The 20,548-nt window shown below is 39.2% G+C and overlaps 2 protein-coding genes across 8 annotated transcripts in view; one reads left to right on the top strand and one right to left on the bottom strand.

The window, feature by feature from the left end:
* The window catches only part of LOC145940367 (uncharacterized), a 278,019-nt gene that overhangs the window by 57,382 nt on the left and 200,089 nt on the right, over positions 1 to 20,548 (top strand). The window lies entirely within an intron of this gene.
* Positions 932 to 20,548, bottom strand: part of LOC145940362 (uncharacterized) — a 66,050-nt gene continuing 46,433 nt past the window's right edge. For 3 of the 5 annotated variants that reach the window (XM_083045426.1, XM_083045429.1, XM_083045427.1), the window contains 7 exons: positions 18,082 to 18,297; positions 9,413 to 9,747; positions 8,517 to 8,717; positions 8,056 to 8,202; positions 3,873 to 4,087; positions 3,186 to 3,379; positions 932 to 2,797 (listed from right to left, as the gene is read on the bottom strand). In XM_083045426.1, coding sequence (XP_082901552.1) covers positions 2,631 to 2,797; positions 3,186 to 3,379; positions 3,873 to 4,087; positions 8,056 to 8,202; positions 8,517 to 8,717; positions 9,413 to 9,747; positions 18,082 to 18,297 — 1,475 coding nt within the window. In that variant the 3' untranslated portion in view covers positions 932 to 2,630. Of the gene's footprint in view, positions 2,798 to 3,185; positions 3,380 to 3,872; positions 4,088 to 8,055; positions 8,203 to 8,516; positions 8,718 to 9,412; positions 9,748 to 18,081; positions 18,298 to 18,648; positions 18,997 to 20,548 lie in introns of those variants that run through there. The other 2 variants (XM_083045430.1, XM_083045428.1) reach the window with 2 other exon arrangements.

Below are 20,548 nucleotides of genomic sequence, written 5' to 3'. Positions count from 1 at the left end.
TTATATCTAGTTACTTAAACAACTTAATTTCTATAATCTGTATATGTACTCCGACAATGTATATAAACTATGTACAAAACAACGACAAAGCGTAGACTTAACAAGCGGAAATTTTTCTGTGAAAAATGACATTGAAACTATTGAAAGACAGAGCGAAGTATTCGTACAAATATCTCGCTTTATCTTCTTGCTCTTTCAGATTTGCAATCAATATCATGATGATAATCATGTTAGATGACGGTATAATGACGATGATAATAATAAAAATATAATATCGCGATAATTACCGTAGCAGTGTAATAATGTGTTAATGATAATAAGAAAAATAATAGAGAAATTCATAATCAGAGATGACATATACAGTTATCACGTCCACAAACGGTTGTCACATTTATCATCATATAATTTTAATCAGCTAAGAAAATAATTTTTCACGCTTTTGTTAAAAAAAAAAAATATTGTCTAAAAAAAAGTACGCGAAAGAAGAAGAACGTCTTACATTACAGATACATTATAGGTACGTTAACGATAATAATTAATGTTCTTTGGTAACACAGTGATGCGTCCGGAGACCACGAATACGGTTATAACGTATTGTCCGATCGTGACAAGATGGTCCCGAAATTATATTCTCGATCACTACGCTCCTTCGTCTCTGGTCTGACTATATTACGACCACGTTGTACAATTATCGTTAATCAATTAATCAACTAATTTATCTTTTTTGACGAAGCCTCTGACGCGTCGCCAATAAAAAAATTCATCTTGCCTTGTAATCTACTTATTATATACACGTGTATCAATGCATGGACGCATTTCTTTCTATGTATGTACACGTATGTATGACTCTCGTAAAATCTGCTTGATCTATTTACTTCAAAAATGGCGAAATTTTATGATAATCTCTCTAAAATACGTGTCTCTCTCTCTCTCTCTCTCTCTCTCTCTCTCTCTCTCTCTCTCTCTCTCTCTCTCTCTCTCTCTCTCTCTCTCTCTCTCTCTCTCTCTCACACACACACACACACACACAACATTTTATATTTTTTTTTGAATCGATTTCTGAAAACTCTATGTACTCGCCAATCTCGAAGTGAATAGTGCAATTCACTCGCGCGAATTAATCGCGCTCTCTCGAGGAGTATCGACGTTCTTTCGCGTGAGAGTAACTATTTGTATCATATATAATTTACGTCTTATGTACATAACGATAACAAATAGATTAGCGAAATTAGCTTCTTATAAGAACACGTGACAGCTTTTTCATTATAGCCATCATTGAAACGGTGAATATACTTGTAGTAGAATTATGGAGCTCACGAACTCTTTTTCGAAGCTTACGAATCTGAATAGGAAAAACTGCAAGCGCGTCACCTGACTTTAAAGAGAAAAAGTTCCGAGACGCTTCGTCCATCTTTGTTATTAGGAAATATGTACTAATAGTACGTGCTTTCAAATGACTTGTCGTCCGCAAGCTTTCCCCAATGTCTTTTTTACATTACATCCTAATTCATCACACTCATCCTTTTTAGCTTATCAGTAATTAAGTAAATATTTCATTATTTCTTTTTATGTACACCCTGTTCGAATAATTTCCTTAAGTCTAGAATTAGAAACGCGTGTTGTGGCGACACACGTAATGAAATATGCATTTTTTTATTCGTCTTATATTTTTCTCAGAGAGAAAAATAGAGTTCTCTCTAGTAAAAGTTATATTTTTTATTTTATATATATGATATATATAAAATAAAATATAATATAAAATAAAAAATAGATTTTATAAGTACTCTATTTTTTATTTTATATAGGTATATATATACAATAATTAGAAAAATTAATTTCTTTCTCGTACTTCTTCTTGGAGTTCCTTCATAATAAAACATACAAAGATTTTTTTAATGAAAATCTTTAACAAAAATCGAGGCTGAAATTGCGATGAAAGATTTCCACTGTTGAAAAAGAGCGATCTTTATGCGGATTCGTCATAATTTGATTACAAAAGCACCAAAAATATAAATATACACGTATGTGTATAACTTTACATTTGGCACTTTTAATAAAACTGTGATTGATTGATCCGCATAAACATCACTTCTTTTTAGAGAGAACTCTATTTTTGAGAAAAATAGAAAATGAATAAAAAAATTCATATTTCATCACGCGCGTTGCCACGACACATTTCTAATTCTAGACTTAAGGAAACTATTCGAACAGGATGCATTTAGAGAGGAATATGAGCCTTGCGTCGCGATTTCTCAAACTCGACTTTTGTCTTTTCGTCAAAGAAATCTTTTTTGTCCATTGTGAAGTAACTCCGATTAATTTCTCTAAATTATTCTTCAATTAGTTTGTCATGTAAATACAATTTTGCACTCTCGTCTTGTCAGATTGAATCGATCCTTTTAGCGCAAGTGGCCCAGAGACCTTTGCAGCAGAGGATAAATTTATATTGAAAGTCACATTGCCGACAGAGTACAAACGACCTTGAAGTACTATCAATGAATCTACGCTGACTTCAACGTTACTCTCGATGATCAAATGGAGCTCGTAGTGCTCATAGTATGGTATATTCGCTTTCTCAATTATTGTGATTATGAGCCAAGCGGTTGAGCGCTGGTCATATAAACATAGCTCTATGGTTGCTGGAGCAATAGTTGTTCCAGCTCGTCGGCAGATCTGAGCAAAAAGGCCGCGGATTCCCGATATCCAGTTATCAGTTGCCTCACCGCGGTCATTTCCGTCGCGTTCAACTTGTGACTTAACAGCGGCTTCGTGTTCTTCATGCTAAGATCCGTCGGTCCTGCAAGGATAATACGAATTTAAAAAATCGATCGCAAATTAAACGTTATTATCGTGATTCATCGAAACATGCATACATATACTATGTTAGAAAATATATTTTCAGTCGTACCTCTCATTAAATTCTAGAACATTATTATAAACACTATCGCGCAAAAATAGAAAGTGACAAGCGAAGAATTATTTTTTAATTAATCTATATAATTAACTTTTGATTAAATATAAATGAGAAGAATTTAAAATATCTAAATATGAAAATTCATTTATTGACATTAAACCGAGGAAAGAGGCACAACTCAAAATAACAGCTTGCAAAAACGTGCAAACTTCTAAGGATGTTAGTAAACCGTGCAAAAGCATTTTTTTAAAGACACCAATAACCGAATTACTTTGTGTACCGTTGCTCAGTAGGCCCGAGAAACTTTGGGTCGGGTACAGTCCAGATGAGAGGGTACCGGTCGGCGGTACCGTTGTAGGCCCGGCACGTTGGAACGCCTGGCTGAAGTTAGGTCTGTACATCGCTGTCGGTGCACCGCCACTGGCGACACCATTCACCGTCGACGAACTGACTATGGTCGCCTGGCTGAAAAACGTAATGAGAATAAGATGAGCGTTAGCGATAAAGGCCGCCGCTGATTACTTCACGTTCCGTTAAGGACGTGCACCCGTTTAACGAGGCGTCCGGTGAATTTTTGTGCCATGATCTTTGACCGAAGGCGAAGTCTTATCTAGAACTCGGCGACGGAAATCTTAGCGTCCGATTGCGATAATCGGTTACGATAATTCAGAGAGAAGTAAGAGAGCTAATCGTAATCACGCTGAGCGAAAGAGAACGATAGTCTTCTTTCATTTTTATTTTTATTTTTTAATGAGATTCAGTAATATAAATTGACGCGAATAGAATTTTTAACTCGAGAGAAATGTTTATTTTTGCGCTTTATATCGAATCAGCCTTGATGCTGGTAGGCCAATTAAAAAAAAAATAAGAGAGATAAGAGTTCGATTCTACTACGCCGCTAGAGAAAACACGGATTTCATTCGTCTTGCCTTCGTCGTAACTAGTTCATCGTACTGACCTCATGAGACTCTTGTTGTCCGTTGGCGTGAGCAACTTTGACGCTGATGCGAGCGACAGCGGCGTAGAGGAAAGGGTGCTGTTCGGTAAGTTCGCCAAACTGGTTAAAGGTGCCAGGGACGTTAGCGATGCCGGAGGGGTATCTTCCCTCTTACCCGGAAGTGATTTAATCGGCGTGCTCGAGAAGTGGTCCAAACTTGATCGAACGTCCGTTTGCTAGAATCGATAAATAACATTATTGCAATAAAATGTCATTATAATCTTATATATGATTTCTTTTCTAATTTAATTTATGCATATGTGAAATATACATAGATGTATGTATGTGTATTTTTTAAATAATTTATATGTATGCAAACATACATATGTGTGTGTATCATATATGTATATATTTTTAAATACTCTTATAAATTTTATTTTAAAAAATCGATCTCGAGGCTTTAGTTTCGACACATTTAAAAATAATAGTTTATATTGGATGCTTAGGATTATTGATTTCGCATTCGCAAGATTACATATCAAAAAAAAATAATTATCTTTTACCTTGATTTTTAACTTTAATCTTTGCTAACATCGATCGAAAATATATTTATTATTAGCGCAATTATAAGCTATCGTAATCTTTTAATACTGCAATGTGATTAAATGTTGCGATCCCGCATATTTTTTCGAATTAATTCAATTAGATTTGATTATGCACCCCGCTCTTCTAATATTGATACGATGCTTATAAATAACTTGTAGACATAATAAAAAATAAAAATTTAAGATTTATAAATCTATCTATAAAATATAGAAAAAATACTTTTGCTTCAATGTCGTAATTTTATTCGATGACGCATAGAATAACGCCATAACAAATCCGCTATAATACCTGCTGAATTTGATCATGATCGCGAACCAGCTTGTGAACGACCGGTAGATTCTTTTTCCTCATATTTTGCCGAGAATAAACCAATCGATGTCTCGCAAGCACGTGACTAATCACTGAAGCAGCACGGACACTATCGATCGCCTTACGAATTATCGATCATCAACCCCGAGGATCGTTCCGAGACACGAGCTAATTGAGCCTCGATTATATAGTCTATCCGCTCTCGTTATCGACACAATCCCGATCATCGAACACGATCGTATTCACCGCTATGAGCAATCGAGCGGAACAAAGCGCGCCGGCAGTTTCTTCGCTTGGATTTCCTCTTCTGCTTCTTCTTCTCTCGATCTTCTTAAACTTGTGCGTTCGCGCCCCACCCTGCCTACTGGCGACGTATCGACAAACGATAACAATAACGTCCGCGTTTACTCGAGCGAGATTCAGAAAACGTCGTTCTCGGCCGACGAAGGAAAAGGAAGGACAAAACGAATGAGGAGGATGAGGAAAAAGCGGGTTGACACGAGGGAGAAACGTCAGAAGCAAGAAAAGAGAACGTCCGGATGCGTCGGGACGAAACGACGAAGTGAGTAAGCTCACGAGAGGAAATTAATTCGTGGAAACAAGAAGAAAGAGGACCACGCGATGAATGCCGAGAGGTGGCAATGTGCGTTTTCACCACAGAAACGGATGACTTGCTTGACGGAGGAGGAGATCGAATGAAACGCATACAGAGGGTTGGTGGAGAGAGAGTAGGAGAAGGACGAGAAGAGGTTGAGAAGAAGATAAAGCAAGGGGAAGAGGTGCTGAGAGATCGCGAGAAAGAGGGTCCGAGCACGGGACGAGAGCACGGAGGAATGAAATCTTCAAGCGGCGTAGAACGGATGTAGGGAGGTGTTTTTATGAAAGGCCAGCAGTGTACGTTGACGTCAATTATATAGGTGGCCACGAAGAGCAGATAGCCGCTTCGTCTGACGCGCACGAACCCCGGTATATATGTATATGAGAAAGAGAGGTCTTCTCCTTAATGGGTTAGGTTTAGGTCGCCGAAGAGGTTATCGGGTCTTTCTCCGTCTCTCTCTTTTTGTTTCTCCGTTTTCTTCTCAGGCAGGGATTTTCAAAGTAGATGATAAGTCGGGGCCTCGGTGGATGGAGAACCGCGTGTGCATTTCAGCTTCTCGGTTGCGTGCGAGAGGCATGGTGTCGCAAAGAGGGGAGGACAGAGTGAGGGAGTGTCATCGCGGCGTGTTCGTCAACTGTGAAATCCACCGGAGAATCGGCGAATAGAACCGCGCGGAGTGGACGGGGGAAGAAGATTAGACAAGTCGCGCGATGTATCGTACGAAATTGGATGGCTCGGACCACCATTCACACCTACAAATCTCGTACACGAGATACCGACGAGATCGTTTATTGTGTTCCCACTTTTTTCGCGTCATCTTAAACTCTGCACGCGCGTAAGGAGAAAAATATTAAAGTTGACCGCGAAACGCAGACGTAATTGTACGCCGAATCGTTTAATATTCTTGCCGCGTAAATTAGATGTGACGTCAATAAGAGCGATTCGCGAGATTGATCGACGCTTTTCGGGTGATCGATGAGAGATTCTCGGAGGAGGCGGTCAATCTAATTTCAAACCCGAAAGAACCTGCCCCGGATATCTTGGCAACGATTTTACGACGATGACTCCTCGAAACACGAAATCTCAGGGTCCGCATAGCTGACGTAATGTACCGCGAAATTTACGGATACACGAGACCTCTAATCGCGCGACGTCGTGCGATCGGAGTATATTCCTTCTTCGGCGCGTGAAAGTGCGCGCCGGTTTCGACGCGCAAAAGTCCGCGACGACTTTTTTTTCCCTTCCCTTTCCCTCCCTTCCCCGTCGCGCTTTTGCGCCGCGTTTCTCCCGAGAATATTTTCAGCTTCTTCCGTTCCGCATACGCGCGACCATTTTTATGAGGCCGAGGTTGCTTACGCCGTCTCCGGCCCTCTGTATGCGCGGGTTATATCAGAGTGGGAGAGGTGCGCGACCCGCGGGTTATCACTGGCCTCTCTCGCGGTACCTATATCAATCCTAGCTCTCCGTTCACGTATCTCGCTGTCGAGCGCTAAGCAGGAGCTCGTCGAATTTTCATACTCGCGATCGAAAAATCTCCTCTCCTTTTCGCTCGTTTTCATTTCCTCATTTTCTCTGTTATTTACGTAAATTTTTTTTTGTTCCTTGTGTAATATTTATTTTTCACGTTACCCTACTTTTATTTAATATATTCTTAGACTCTTTATATTTTTATTATATATCTACGTCAGCTAGAATAGCGAATACACACACATACACAGTCAACGCTATGTAGATAAATGACAAGCTAAAAAAAAGCGAGCTTATTGAGGTGTTTACTTTAACAGTGATGGGATTTTCCGCGCGTGATGACTAAATTCGAATACATGAAACGGAATGTATAAATGAGTTAAGGGACAATTAGATAGGCGCGTAGCCCCTTTCTGCGAGGATGAGGATCGATCGAAATGCCAGCACGCTGTGTGCGTACGTTATTTGTACACGCGCCTACTGCGTGATGCGCATCGTTGGTACACGTTTGTGGATAAAATAGCAATAGCGGAAACATGAGACAGATGATGCTTTTTTTATAGTTTACAAATTGTATTTACTTATTTGTTTATTTATTCGATTTATATATATATATATATATATATATATATATTTGTGATCAGATGTTATCTATTGCTTTTATAAAAATACTTGAAGCAGTTTAAATATTTTTTTATACCACACAGTTAAATTTTGATACCACAGCGAGTAATTGGTTTATTTTCTCAAAATGATTCACACGTTTGCATCTATCTATCGCGATAAGTTACTTCCCGCGTTAGTTTGTGATATATTTAGTAAGTGAGTCGCGGATACATTCGCGAGTTGTCTAAAAATCGCTTGATTAATGAATCTCGCGTTCTTTGTAACGCTGACAAGAACGTCCGAAGGTTGCGCACGCGTAGCATCTAATTACGGTCAGCCGCGCACGTGCGTTAGTTATATAGAAGAACATCCGTAAAGACACGTGTGATTCTCTCACGGGGCGATGAAAAAGAGGGTTAAAATTAATCGGTGATGCATTTCGGTGTCCGTGTTATACATCGTTGTCCACGCGCCACAGATCAGAATGTGTTGCGACACGTAATTACTAGCCGAGCTAACGATGTCGAAATGTCTTATTCGCCGGGGGGCAACATTGTCGGGTTCACGGAGTCGAGATAATGTATATCTCTCCCTTGTATGCGTGTGATTATTACTCACCGTTGCGGCCGGAAGAGTTGGCATAGGCTGCGACACAGGCTCTAGACCGATTCTCATGCGTTTCGCGTTGTCGCTCTCGTTTTCGCAGGCGGATGCCAAAATCTGCTCGGCCTGCACGGAGGTCAAGTGTGCTGGCGTGGGTCTGGCCTAAAAAGAAATGCGTACGTCACGCATGCGTGTATGTACACCCGCGTCCTCGTATCGAGGCTTGACTCATGCCATGAGAATGCTCGAAAATTTATGGATAAAGTTCGACGCGAATATTTCAAGGGCTTTAATCAAGCAAACTCGAAGAGAAATAATACGAGAAAAACGTAAATGTGAATTTAAAATTTGAAAAATTGCGGCTTCGAACTTGAAAGCGATTTTATTTTATATAAATATCAAAACTTGAAAAGCTTTAGAAGACTAATTTATTATATACATCTTACGAGAGATTATAAATGCGATAGAAAACTTACGGTATCCCAAGGTCCCTCTCTGCCGCGTTTGTTTCTTCGACAGCTCTTCAAGTACGTTCGGATCCTCTTCCTAGCCCTTTCGGCGAACTCGGGGAATTGTCTCGTGCAACTGTCGATTATTGCCTGTATCTTCTCCTTGGGCTGCTTCGAGATCGGCACGATGCGGTCGAGGTTTTCGTCGACAAACAGCCTCACGAACATCTGCCGCGCGGAACACAACGCAGCGGCAACGTTAGTGGAGTGAATTAAGCGGGAGTCTCGCTAACCGCTCAAGAAATTAAGAATTTAGCGGCAGTGGGGCGCGCAACACCGGGACTCTATTAAACTAATTGTAATTAATTAAGAAGCTGGCCGGCGCACCAACGGCAACCATCGCGAAACGACGACCGCTTGGCTTTCACGAGGAAAACGGACGAAAAAAAAAAAAAGAGATACATGAGAAACGAGGGGAAAAGAACCAAGAGAGAAACGGCATGTTCCGTTCTTCTGTGTGTGAGCCGGCTCTCTGGCGGATCGCGCGCTCATAAAACTTTACGATAATTTGGGTTTTTCGGGAAAGCCCCACGCGCCGCCAATATGCCGACAGTCTTAATTTCTACGCTCCGTTCATGTTGCCGTTCTCTTTCCCTTCCGCGCGATCCTTCCGAGGAATATAAACGACGCTTTTCTTGCAACGATAGTTGGCATAAAGTGACCGGTTAGATATGAAACTGCGCGTAATTCAGTTACTATTATTATATACGTATTCCGTTCGCTGAGATTGCAACGCACATTATTTGCGATAATGAGGATTTTGAAGTCGAAAAATATTTAGAAATCTTATATGATCTAAAATGTCTCGAAGAAGGCAAATTCCATAAAATAACGTAAAAAGATAAAACTACATATATACTTACGTTGAACGCCTTGAGACGTTCCGGATCGTGGTGTCTCGGGTCTAATCCTTCGTCTACATCCATGTCATCATCGTCCTCGTCTTCCTTGTTGCCACTACTGCTGGTTTCGTCGTGGGCGCTTCCCGTCCCCTCGCCACCGGGCGGACTGGACTCTCGATCGCGATCGGATCGCGAGGGCGTCACCGATGACGCTGGCGGCGACGTTTTCTTAAAATTCATGGCGTAAGATGCCCAGAAGGAAGCCATGTCCTCGCCACCGACGCCTGCCACGGCGCCCAAACTCGGAACGGTTCCCGCTGGCATATCTACTAGATCGGATGAACCGTTTCGGGAATCTGCAAAAGCAAATGTCGCACGACGATTTAACACGTGTGTCCGCAATCTGGGCAATTTTTATAGTTTGTATTAACGAAGTACGTATGGATGTAGGTATAATTAACATTTTATATAATAACGGTAATGATAATATCTATATTATTATTTAAATGTCATTTATTGGAATCTCTCGGCGTTGTTAGTATTATTAGCATCAATAATGATTGTAATATGAACAATGATATTTTTAATAATTATTACTAATTAATAATGCAAATTTGGCGATAGAAACACTTTGCGCTCGCGATCGGTAATTATCTGGTAAAAGAGGCTTCCACCGGGGCAGCGCCGGGAAAATAATAACGTTCTCATTGAATGCCCGCCGTGCCGCGATGATTAGATCGCCGCGCGCTATTTCGATTTATGAATAGAGAACGTTGCAGATGAAACAAAAGAAGGGAATACTTTTTTTTCCTTCCCACGCTATGGTCAGACGAGGAACCCAGTCATGTGCGGCCGGATAGATATATACTAGTAATGAGAGAGAGAAAGAGAGAGAGAGAGAGAGAGAGAGAGAGAAAAAGAGAGAGACACGTGGGTGGTATTTATCTCATGAATATAATAAGCACACTATACGTTCAGCTAGCGTGACGACATTGATTAAGAATGATCGATTAACATGTGTAGCACTTGTGTTACCTAATTTTTATAGTTTCTCAGCTAGGAATTAATTGACGGATCAAATAATCTTATTGATTATTAATGCTACTGTGTCTTTTAAACAATTGAAAAAGATTACAGATCGATTACGATTATAAATTGATATGAAATCATCAATTTTTTTCTTTTTGTGTTTTGTTATTGTCTAATAAAAAAGAAGTTCTTCGAGAATGAATTAAAAATATCTATCATTACTTAAAATAATCACTAAGCATACAAATCTGTATCATCATTAATATTAGATAATAATCTCTTATAAATAAAAAAAATCTTTTAATAATTTATGCGTTTCTAATGACTCACATTGAAAAAGTCATTGAACAAGAAATCTCATCTATTCTCTTATTGCAAATATCACATGTTACATTTTATCCTCACAATTACGACAATGTTACTCACATGCTATTTTGAATTTAAGCCAAGGTAAAGGACTAAAAGGAAATAGTTATATATATATATTACTTGCTTTTTCTTTCAATACGTACTTGTTCTTGTTGGCTCTACTGTTGCGCGATCATTATATACATATTATTGTTGACGGTAGACTGTATATTGATGCTGTGACGAGAAATGAGTGTAGCTTATCATATGTATATAATATAACTGTCTATTCGAAATTGTTTTTATAGCTTGTCCTGATATTACTGTGCTGATTTGAAATTACTTATTATAAAAAAAGCACTCTTTCTGTTAATAATTTATACTTTCTCTATTTTATTTGAAATCGAAAATAATGTGTCAAAACAATTATATAGATGTGAGAATATTATATTAATTGCAAAAATGACATAATATTTGTTGTTGTGTGACATGTAATATTTGTTGTACAAAATTATTTCGGATAAAATGACAAATTTTTGAGGCTCCGTTGAACTTTTTCAACTATAATTGAATAGAAGTAAAAGATATGTAAAAATGGAACTTCATATTATACAGAAATGTTGGAATAATTACAAAGATAAAAATCACACTAATTACATAATAATACGTGATAATTAGTCATAATTTAAAAGAATCCATTTTTCCCGTTAGTAGCCGCGAAATTTTCACGATTTTTACGATCATCAATAATGTTAGGATGGGACGTCTGATAAGTAATTACATGATAAAGTCGGCGAGAGAATAGAAAATGTTGACAGATGGCCAAAAAATCAGATAGTATCAATTAATTAACTCCGCGCAGCCTTTGCATTAAGTAACCTCGCTCAGTAACTAGATGTCATATTTTGAATTATAGTCTTAATTACGATAATAGTATTGGTATTATATATATATATATATATATATATATATATATATAATACCAATACTATTATCGTAATTACAAACTATGTTAGAATGTTATAATTTTCTAATTTCATATTTCTTCTGACTGATATTTATATCATATTCCGTTATTTACTAAATTACAAATTGATCAGAATTAAATATGCATTAACATTCTTGCGAAGACCTTCGGAAATAAAAATTTCAACGATCTTCGCGTGATTGAATTTTCGAAAGAGGCAAGTCTGTGTCGAATCTTTTTTCCGGAGGGGGTAGACTGAAATTTAGTGTCAATTGTGTCGATGACAGTAAAATTGGACGTATTATTCGCCCGTCCCTTGTATAGACCGTGTTTCTCCTCTACGAAGATAACAATGGCGACTCGTTCTCAAAACCTGTAATAAGCTCCGATAGCGTGTGCGAAGTGTTAAAAGGCGGTGCGGTCTTCTACCGTCACGATCCCGGGAGAGAACGTACGGTAAAGGCGCTTTCACGAAGAGGATGTTGACGGGGACAGGTACGAGGTCTCTCGTGGCCGGCGAGAGGGCTCTATGTACGAAGAGGCGTATGGATTGTCGGCAGGGAGTGCCACAGGAGGATCGTAAAGAGGCTACGAGTCTCGCGGACTTCTTCCACCTGGGGCTCTCTTCGGTTCCGATTAAAAAAGGGGCAGCCTTGCGGTTTGCCGCTGTACATTCGCACGATCGATAGAAAACATGACGACGGGAACATCCATACAAAGCGGACAAGTTTGCCTTAATTTTCTACACGCTACTCAAATTATATTTTCGATATAGGACATATATATATATATATATATATATATATATATATATATTGAAAAAGAGAATTTAGTTATAACGGAATAATAGATAAGAAAACATATTTTTTTAATAAAAGAAAAAATATATATATAAAGTAAAATATTTCTACCGCTCATTGCAAATGTGTAGGTTGAATATTAGAGACACGTTAGAAAGATGATATAAAATAAAGATGATATTATATAAGAATCTCTCGGGACGGACGATATGATCGGTGATGCGATCGTGTTTGTTTTGCTGATAATCTAGCTCATCTCATCCAAGCGCACGATTTTAGATGTACTTCTCTCGCGCGATGTGCGCGAAGTAATCTACATTCTGGAATCGAATTCTTCCGAGCGTAGTTTCCAAGACGCCACTTCGCCGTCGAGGCGAACGCGTTGCAAGGCAACGTCTTGAAACATTTGCATCGTCGCGGGGCAACTTTCTGCCGGGTGCTTCAACTTCTCCCGCGCGAAGACGCGAAGTCTATCTGGGCGCAGCTATCTCGAAGTGCACGAGCGCGCGATTCTGATTTCTCGAGTCGTTCAGTGCGATCGCAACGTATCTTTCTAGAAGGATTCCGGTAGAACCAGTAACTGAACGCGCAAACGGACGACCCAGGAAACTGGACCCTCGTCCAGGAGGCGTGCTGACGATGCTACATCGTGCGTTTCTATCCCTTCTCCTCTCTGCTTCTCTGTCTATCTCTCCTTCCTTCGTCTTTCTCTTACTTTCCACCGGCCCTCTGGAGGTTGCTGCACTTCGATTCTCACACGCACACGCATGCGGGACGCGCGGCTTACGGGAAAAAAGGCACATGCGTGCGTGTGCACGTGTATATACAACATATAACACTCTCTAGGAGGGTACGGCACTGTGCACATCGAGAGAGGGTTCCCGGCCTGCGGCGATACACACGTCGAGTACCGCCAGAGACTAGTCGTAGAAGATAGGGAACAACACGCACATAAGCAAAACGTTGAGGCTAGGCCGCCCCGCGTATACACGGCTAGAAAGCCGGTTACCAATCCCAATCCCACACCGCCTAGCACCGTTCCTGAACTCGCCTCTTGGCCTGAACCTGAAATCAGTCGGCGGCGCCCCACCCGGCGCCACTTCATCCTCCTCGTTCCCTCGACTTTGCGCGCGCGTTCCCGCAAAGGGAAACTAATACCACGGCCTCTACGACCGTACCACAGGCACTTCCTCTTTTTCTAGGCAAGTCTCTCTCCCCGCTGTGCGCCTTGCGCGATGAGCCTCGCGCGTTACAAAATTCGCAAACAAGCTACGTACGCCCACGGGCCATGTATGAAACTGTCTACCGCTCGGATGCTAGCCACGCTGGGTATGCTAACGTGCAATTGCGAGGACGATAGACGAAGACGTATTATCTTGCCCCTCATAAATGTCACTGACCATAGTAGGACATCGCGCGTGATGGCATGTATGTGCGCATCGATATGAAAGAGAGAGAATTCGGAAGTTTTAACTCTGACTACGCTTTATACGATAATTAGTTACTTTCTATAATAAATTTTGGATTTTTATTCATTTATTCAATCAATTTGGGTTCTCCTCATTTAATTTACAGTCGGATGGTTCACACGCGAATATTTTTCATATTTATTTAAGATTAATTGATTCGAAAGTTTGGAGAAGTTTCTATTTGACCTTCTTAAATCATTATTTTTTTAACGATTTCCATCGAATTTTTCGGATTCGAATTTGTTTATTAATTTGCTTTATTTCTTTGATGAATGCAATGGCAATAATTTACATGTGTATATATATAGATTGTGCGAGTGTATTTTAAATATGATTACTAATTTAAAGCTAGATATTTAAAATAAAACATCAGTTATTACCACAAAAGGCAATCCTTAAAGAATAAATGTTTACGAGAAATGTATATGATTACCCTGATATATGTATATACATATATGACGTGTAGACGGAAACGGTATTTAAGATATTGTGATTTTGTGACATATCGCAAACATAATCGCGCCGCGTATGCGCTCGGGGAAAGTTGCGCGCGTCCGCTGTAAATTATAAATATTACACCGCTGACTCTGCCGCGGAGTACATTAAGAGATGAGAAACCAAGATGTCCTCGCGGCCATCATTATGTCGCTTTTTTATTAAGATCTCTAAGTGGACAAAGCTTTATCGAAAAATCGATTTGTAGCTTGAATCTAAAGTTATTTTGATAAAATTGTCGTTTTGCAGTTTACTTCGAGAAAAAATGATTTTCTATATTAATATTATCACACAAAATAGAAAAAAGTATATGCTATATAACATAATTTGATTGAAAAATATGTATGTTAATAAATAATATATTTTTAATATATGAAGTATTAAAAATTATATTTAAAATTACATTACAACTTTTGATCCATCGAGATTCTGGTAGAATTATGAAAGAGAGAGAGAGAGAGAGAAAGAATATGAACAACTGCGAATTCTTAGCTGAAAATGTAAATTGCGCGAGAGTAAGACTATATATTAGAAGATCGCAGCTCGGATTAAATCGCAAACTCGGACTCGCATCAAACGATCGCCGACGATCTTTGTCGCTTTTCCTGAGATCGCGCGGCAGAAGAAGTGGCTCTATCGAGAAATCGATTTGCGAAACGCGCGTCTACGAAGTAGGGTCCGATGAGAGAAGTCCTGCGCGAGATGTGAGGAATCTGCGCCGGTCATCATGTGGGTGGGAGGGAGGGAGGGAGGAACGAGAAGAGGACTATCCGTTCTTTAGTGTGTGTATCCGCGTATACGTGTTATGTATAGATATCTATATGTACGTATATACGTATATACATGTATATATTTTATATATATATATATATAAAATATACACGCGCGCGCATACACACACACACACACACACACACACACTCGCGTCTCTTCAGCCGATGGCTGGTTCATTACGCAATGACTACGTCCGAGATATAGAAGCCCGCTTCGAAACCAGTTTCAAATAGCCGGCAAGGAGTATAGGTAGAAGAGGCGTACCGAGACGGGGGGGGGCACGATGAATTATCCTTCCGTAACCTGGCCTAACTGAACAACAGACGAGTCTCAAGGAACGTGCAGTACCGTGCGGAAACGCTCGGTGCCTTGAAGAACGTTGCGCGATTATTGTGACGTTAAGGACATGTGCAGCAATTAACGCGTATGCCTTTTCGCTGCTGAAGATGTTCCGAATACGACAAAGCTAAATTAGCAGAAGAAAACGATGATATTATAAGGAAAATTGGGTTATTTTGGACAACTATTTGCTATTCGCAAGATATTTTTAATATAAAACTTTTTCCAGAATTTTTTAAAATTTTATCTTGTACATAAATAATGTAAATTCGGTAAAATTATAAAATTTTAATAAACAAGTCAAGTGTTACAAAAGTATGATTTTAGCTTTGCGTGAAAATTTTAAGTAATTTTTAATTATATATTATAGAGAAATTATGTAGGATGTACATTATTTTCACTTGTACATATAATTATGATATACAATATAATTTTACTGGAAACTTTTTTACGTTGTCTCTTACATTGAAAAAAATAGGTAACCCAAAAAAGCATTAACAATGCGCCGTATGCGACTAATCCAAAATCATTTTAAGAAATCCACTTGCGATACCGTAATAGTGCGACTAATGGACTTTTCGCGCGCACTCTGCAATTTTCGATATTCAACTTTCAATGTCCATCGGCCGACACAATTACCGCGTTACATCCGTCGCTCCCATTCACATGACTCGCTTCTTTATTTAACCAGGCCACTCGAGTGCGAGGTATCAAAGTACGTCTAGAATATATTCTTTTTCCTCCTTGGCACAAACACACTCATACAACCGAGAGATAATTAAAAATATAACTGATATTTAAAAAATCTCAGTACTTAAAATTTAAAGTTCTGACAAATTAATAGAAAAACGAATTAAAGAGGTCAAGAATGAAAAATTGAAGAATTTAATTTTTGTTTAAATAGTCGAGTTCGAAGGACGCTCAGATAAGATCCGTTTGCGTGAAAGCATGCGAATTTCCGCCACACGGACGACGATTACGTAAGGATTAATGAACGAGGATGAAATATAGCTGCGCGTACCACAGACTCCCAGTGGTATCGATACCCGAAGGTATCGGTTGCATTCCTCATCTGGTACACGGCTTTCCGCCCGCACTGATTCATCGCCGGCGGGGGAAGAAGGAGGATTCACGGCGTACTTCACCCCCGTGATTCACCCTGACGTAGATTTCGCTGAAACGCGTGGGTGTGTAGCGACGGAGGAAGCGTTCGCGTGTACATACAAACACACACAATGTATATATATACATACATATACAGATGAGGCGCGCGTCGAATTTCTCTTTCTACGCCACGGGGTACGTTCTAGGCCGGCGATCCATTAGTCACGTCGCGCGACGACAAAACTTTACGAGCTAAATGGCCGGTACACCTTGGCCCCGCGAAACCTGCAATTCACTCCGCCAAGCCGAGCCGAGCCGAGCGGAGCCGCGCGTCGCACGCGCGCGCGAGAAGGACGCAAAACTTGAGCATTAAAGCCCCCGGCCGCGCGCTTACGCCAGGCGGAGCAAGGTTCTTTTCATATGTAGGATTTCGTCAGTCTAGGCGACATCAATGGGACGTCGGCGTACGTAACTTCGTCGAGTCCTTTCGCGATGAAAAAGAAAGAAAGAAAGACGTCTAGACGTCCCGTAATGGATTCCGTTAAACGTCTCGCCTGTCGATTTTGTGAGGCGCGAATTCCCTTTTTTTTTCCCTTATGTGGCATTCGCGTAACCACAAAGTCGTGATCGACATCGCGCTACCACGACGTCAACGGGTTCTCGTACATATACATACTAGGTGAAAAACAGTTAACAACTACACTGAGAGAATTTTCTCTTAGAATTTACCCAGAAAATCATGGTAATCGTGGGACAATATGATATGGAAAGAATTTTATGAGAATTTCTTTGATAAATATTTATGACAATAAAAATAATATCTATCACAATAAAATATGAAATATGTTTGATTAATTTTACTAAACTGCATAGTAAAATTAATCAAACATATTTTATATTTTATTGTAATAGATTGTATTATTTTTATTGTGATAAATATTAATCAAAGAAATTCTCATAAAATTCTTTCCATATCATATTGTCCCACGATTACCAGGGTAAATTCTAAGAGAAAATTTTCTCTGTGTATAAATCCTGGAATATCTCACAATAAAAATTTGCAAAAGCTAAGATAAAAATAAAATAAATATTTGAGAAATCTATTTCAAATGCTGTATTATACATGTTACTATTAGAAAAATAATTTTAGAATAGTCTTTATTTAGAAGTTGTCAAGATCTTTCTTACGTATTTTAGAATCAAGAAGAATATATATATTCGTTTGTTAAAAAAATCTATAAAGAAACAATTTAGGATGTTGAAACTGTTCGTTCCTAATATTTACGACTCGCGAATATTCGCATGTGACTTAGGATATCCGGCAGCGTTATATGTATATTTCGCTTTGATGAAATAAGGTGTTACCTGTGAGTGTAGAGTTGTTAATGGTGTTGTTTGCCGTGGAAATGGCTGATTGGCTGGTGATAGGTGTGCCAACAGTGGTAGCCGTGGTATTCAAAGAGTTATTTGGCGAAAGGGCGTTTGCAGCCTGGACCTGTGCCTGCGCCTGAAGATTATAATTCCACGCGAGCAGCATCAGCTTCAGCTTATCCGGGTCTTTCATAAGCGAGCCTGCCGAAACTAAAAGTACCAATTGGTTTTAAACAAGTTGAAAAAAAGCCATCATGTGTATTAACTGAAAGACGATCGCGCGTGCACGGTGCAAGCTCTCTTTCTCGCCAACAGAAGTCCTTGTTGTATGAGAGCATAGTCATACACGTCCGGACACGATTTCATATCGCGAACGCGTCGCGTCATTCGTCATCCACTGGCAAGCCTCATGCGCCGGAGGCTATTATCACTTATCAGCTACCTGAGCTCGCGAAGCGACTCCAGCCCGAGCGAAAAGCGTCGAATAAATTAGACTTACAAAACAACAACATCGTCGACTCGATTTAATCGGCGCTTTAATAACGCAACAGGTTTAATTACCCGAAACTGATAAATCGGCCGGCCGCGTAGCTCAATCGTCACAGCTGGCGGCGAACTTGTACGCTGGTTACGATTATTAATCGATCGGGTAATTTACACAAGCCCTGCTGACAAAAACACCAACCCGCGGCCGCGCAGTGAATGGAATCTACGATTAACTCTCCGCCAAAGTATGCGGATCATGATTTATCCTCGGATACCGGATCGAGCCGGCGAAGGGAGGGTTTGTACACTTATTGATCGGAGTCGCGGTAGAATTCGACGGCGCGATTAACGACGTTCCGTCGACGATTCGCTTCGCGAGGTATCTACCGGGAAGCCAGGCGAGATCTACGAGCCAATTTTAACGTCGTACACGCAATGACTCGTCGTCGCGATGCATCGTCACGATGAACTCATGTGTCCTAGAGCGAGTGAGGTGACATGTGCCTTTTCGCGTATTTTCCGCTCGCGCACAGATTGCATCTCATCGAGCAAAACGGCAAACAAATAATAACGCGACCCGCACAGCGAAAACAAAAAATAAAATTCCGAATGACGATAGCTTTCGAAATCGTCACAATGAAAGCCACGCATATGCATATTCGCGCGTGATGAGCGATGAGTAATGCACGCTGTAAATATGTTTTCCGGCAATATCATACACGTATTGATTTTTGAAATTTGATTCTGATACGTCTGAAACTGGTGAAACTGTTAGTTATTATCTGATAAATAAGATTTATTTTTTGTTTTGTTTATATGCAATTTAAAACAAATTTTTTCCGACAAAATTAACAAGTTCAATTATTTCGCCATTTATCTCTTTTACACGGTGTCTTAAGCGCGATTCTTGAGAATTATAAAAGACAGAATTAGAGGCAACAATCAAAGTATATTTATGAATCGGAGGAAGAGTTACCTAACACGAAAGAATTCAAATGCAGTAATATTCTAGTCATAAAAAAAATTTATTCGAAAGAAAAAATAAAATATCGATCCGAAATCTCTGGATAAAAGATTTTTCATTTTTCTATTTCAATAATAAACTAGATGCTATTATCATATATTTTTTTCGCGATGATAATTTTATTGCCTTGTATAACTAAAGATCTTTGACCTCTCTGTAGCGGGCAGTTTAATTAATCGATTTTCGAATCTCTCTCAAAAAGCTTCGTCGGCACGTTAAAAAAAAAAAAAAATCGATGCAAGTAAGCTCGTTCGAATCGGTGTCTATGTAAATACGTGTGTAACATGTGCATGTATTTTTCTGTGTTCTTTTTCACGTGTTCTTTATCATTGATATATTCCCTTTTTTTTATCACAATACGCCTATAACACGATTTCATACACGTTTCTTTTCGAACATCGAAGACAACCAGTATATTGTAAAATCGTAATTGAGAATGCACAATGCCAAATATAATACACTTTCGAGAAAACGTCCTTTTATTACCTAAAGTATATCATCTAAGATTTATTGAAAAATTAAATTTAAAAAATATTAGATATCCGATTTCAACAAATAATACTCTGTGAAAAAATTCAATAATCTATAAATAATAATCTTAAATAATTTGTTTCTAATTTGATGAAAGATTTATATTGCAACATTTAATAAAAATTTACTTTTTATTTCCTTTTCAACATATATTCTCATTACGAATTCGTATATAAATTTCATGTCTTTATAAATTATTTATCAAAACACTGCTAACTTCGACCGTCTTTGGTATTATGAAATTTATGTCAATTTGGGATTATTATTAAAGCACATTGCAGAGACTAGGCTCAATCTATCAATGACTAATTCAGCTTATTATAATAATGCGCAGCGCAGCAACACAGCGATGGACAAAGTGTACGGACGAGCTTACTATTAATTCGCGTAAATTCCGCGGGGACGACTGTAACAACGATG

This window comes from Prenolepis imparis, unplaced genomic scaffold (assembly GCF_030444845.1).
Source record: "Prenolepis imparis isolate NDT839.2.m4 unplaced genomic scaffold, iyPreImpa1.0 SCAF_9, whole genome shotgun sequence".
Taxonomy (NCBI): Eukaryota; Metazoa; Arthropoda; class Insecta; order Hymenoptera; family Formicidae; genus Prenolepis; species Prenolepis imparis.
The sequence above is the reverse complement of the archived record's forward strand: the minus strand, read 5'-3'. Positions and strand labels throughout refer to the sequence as shown.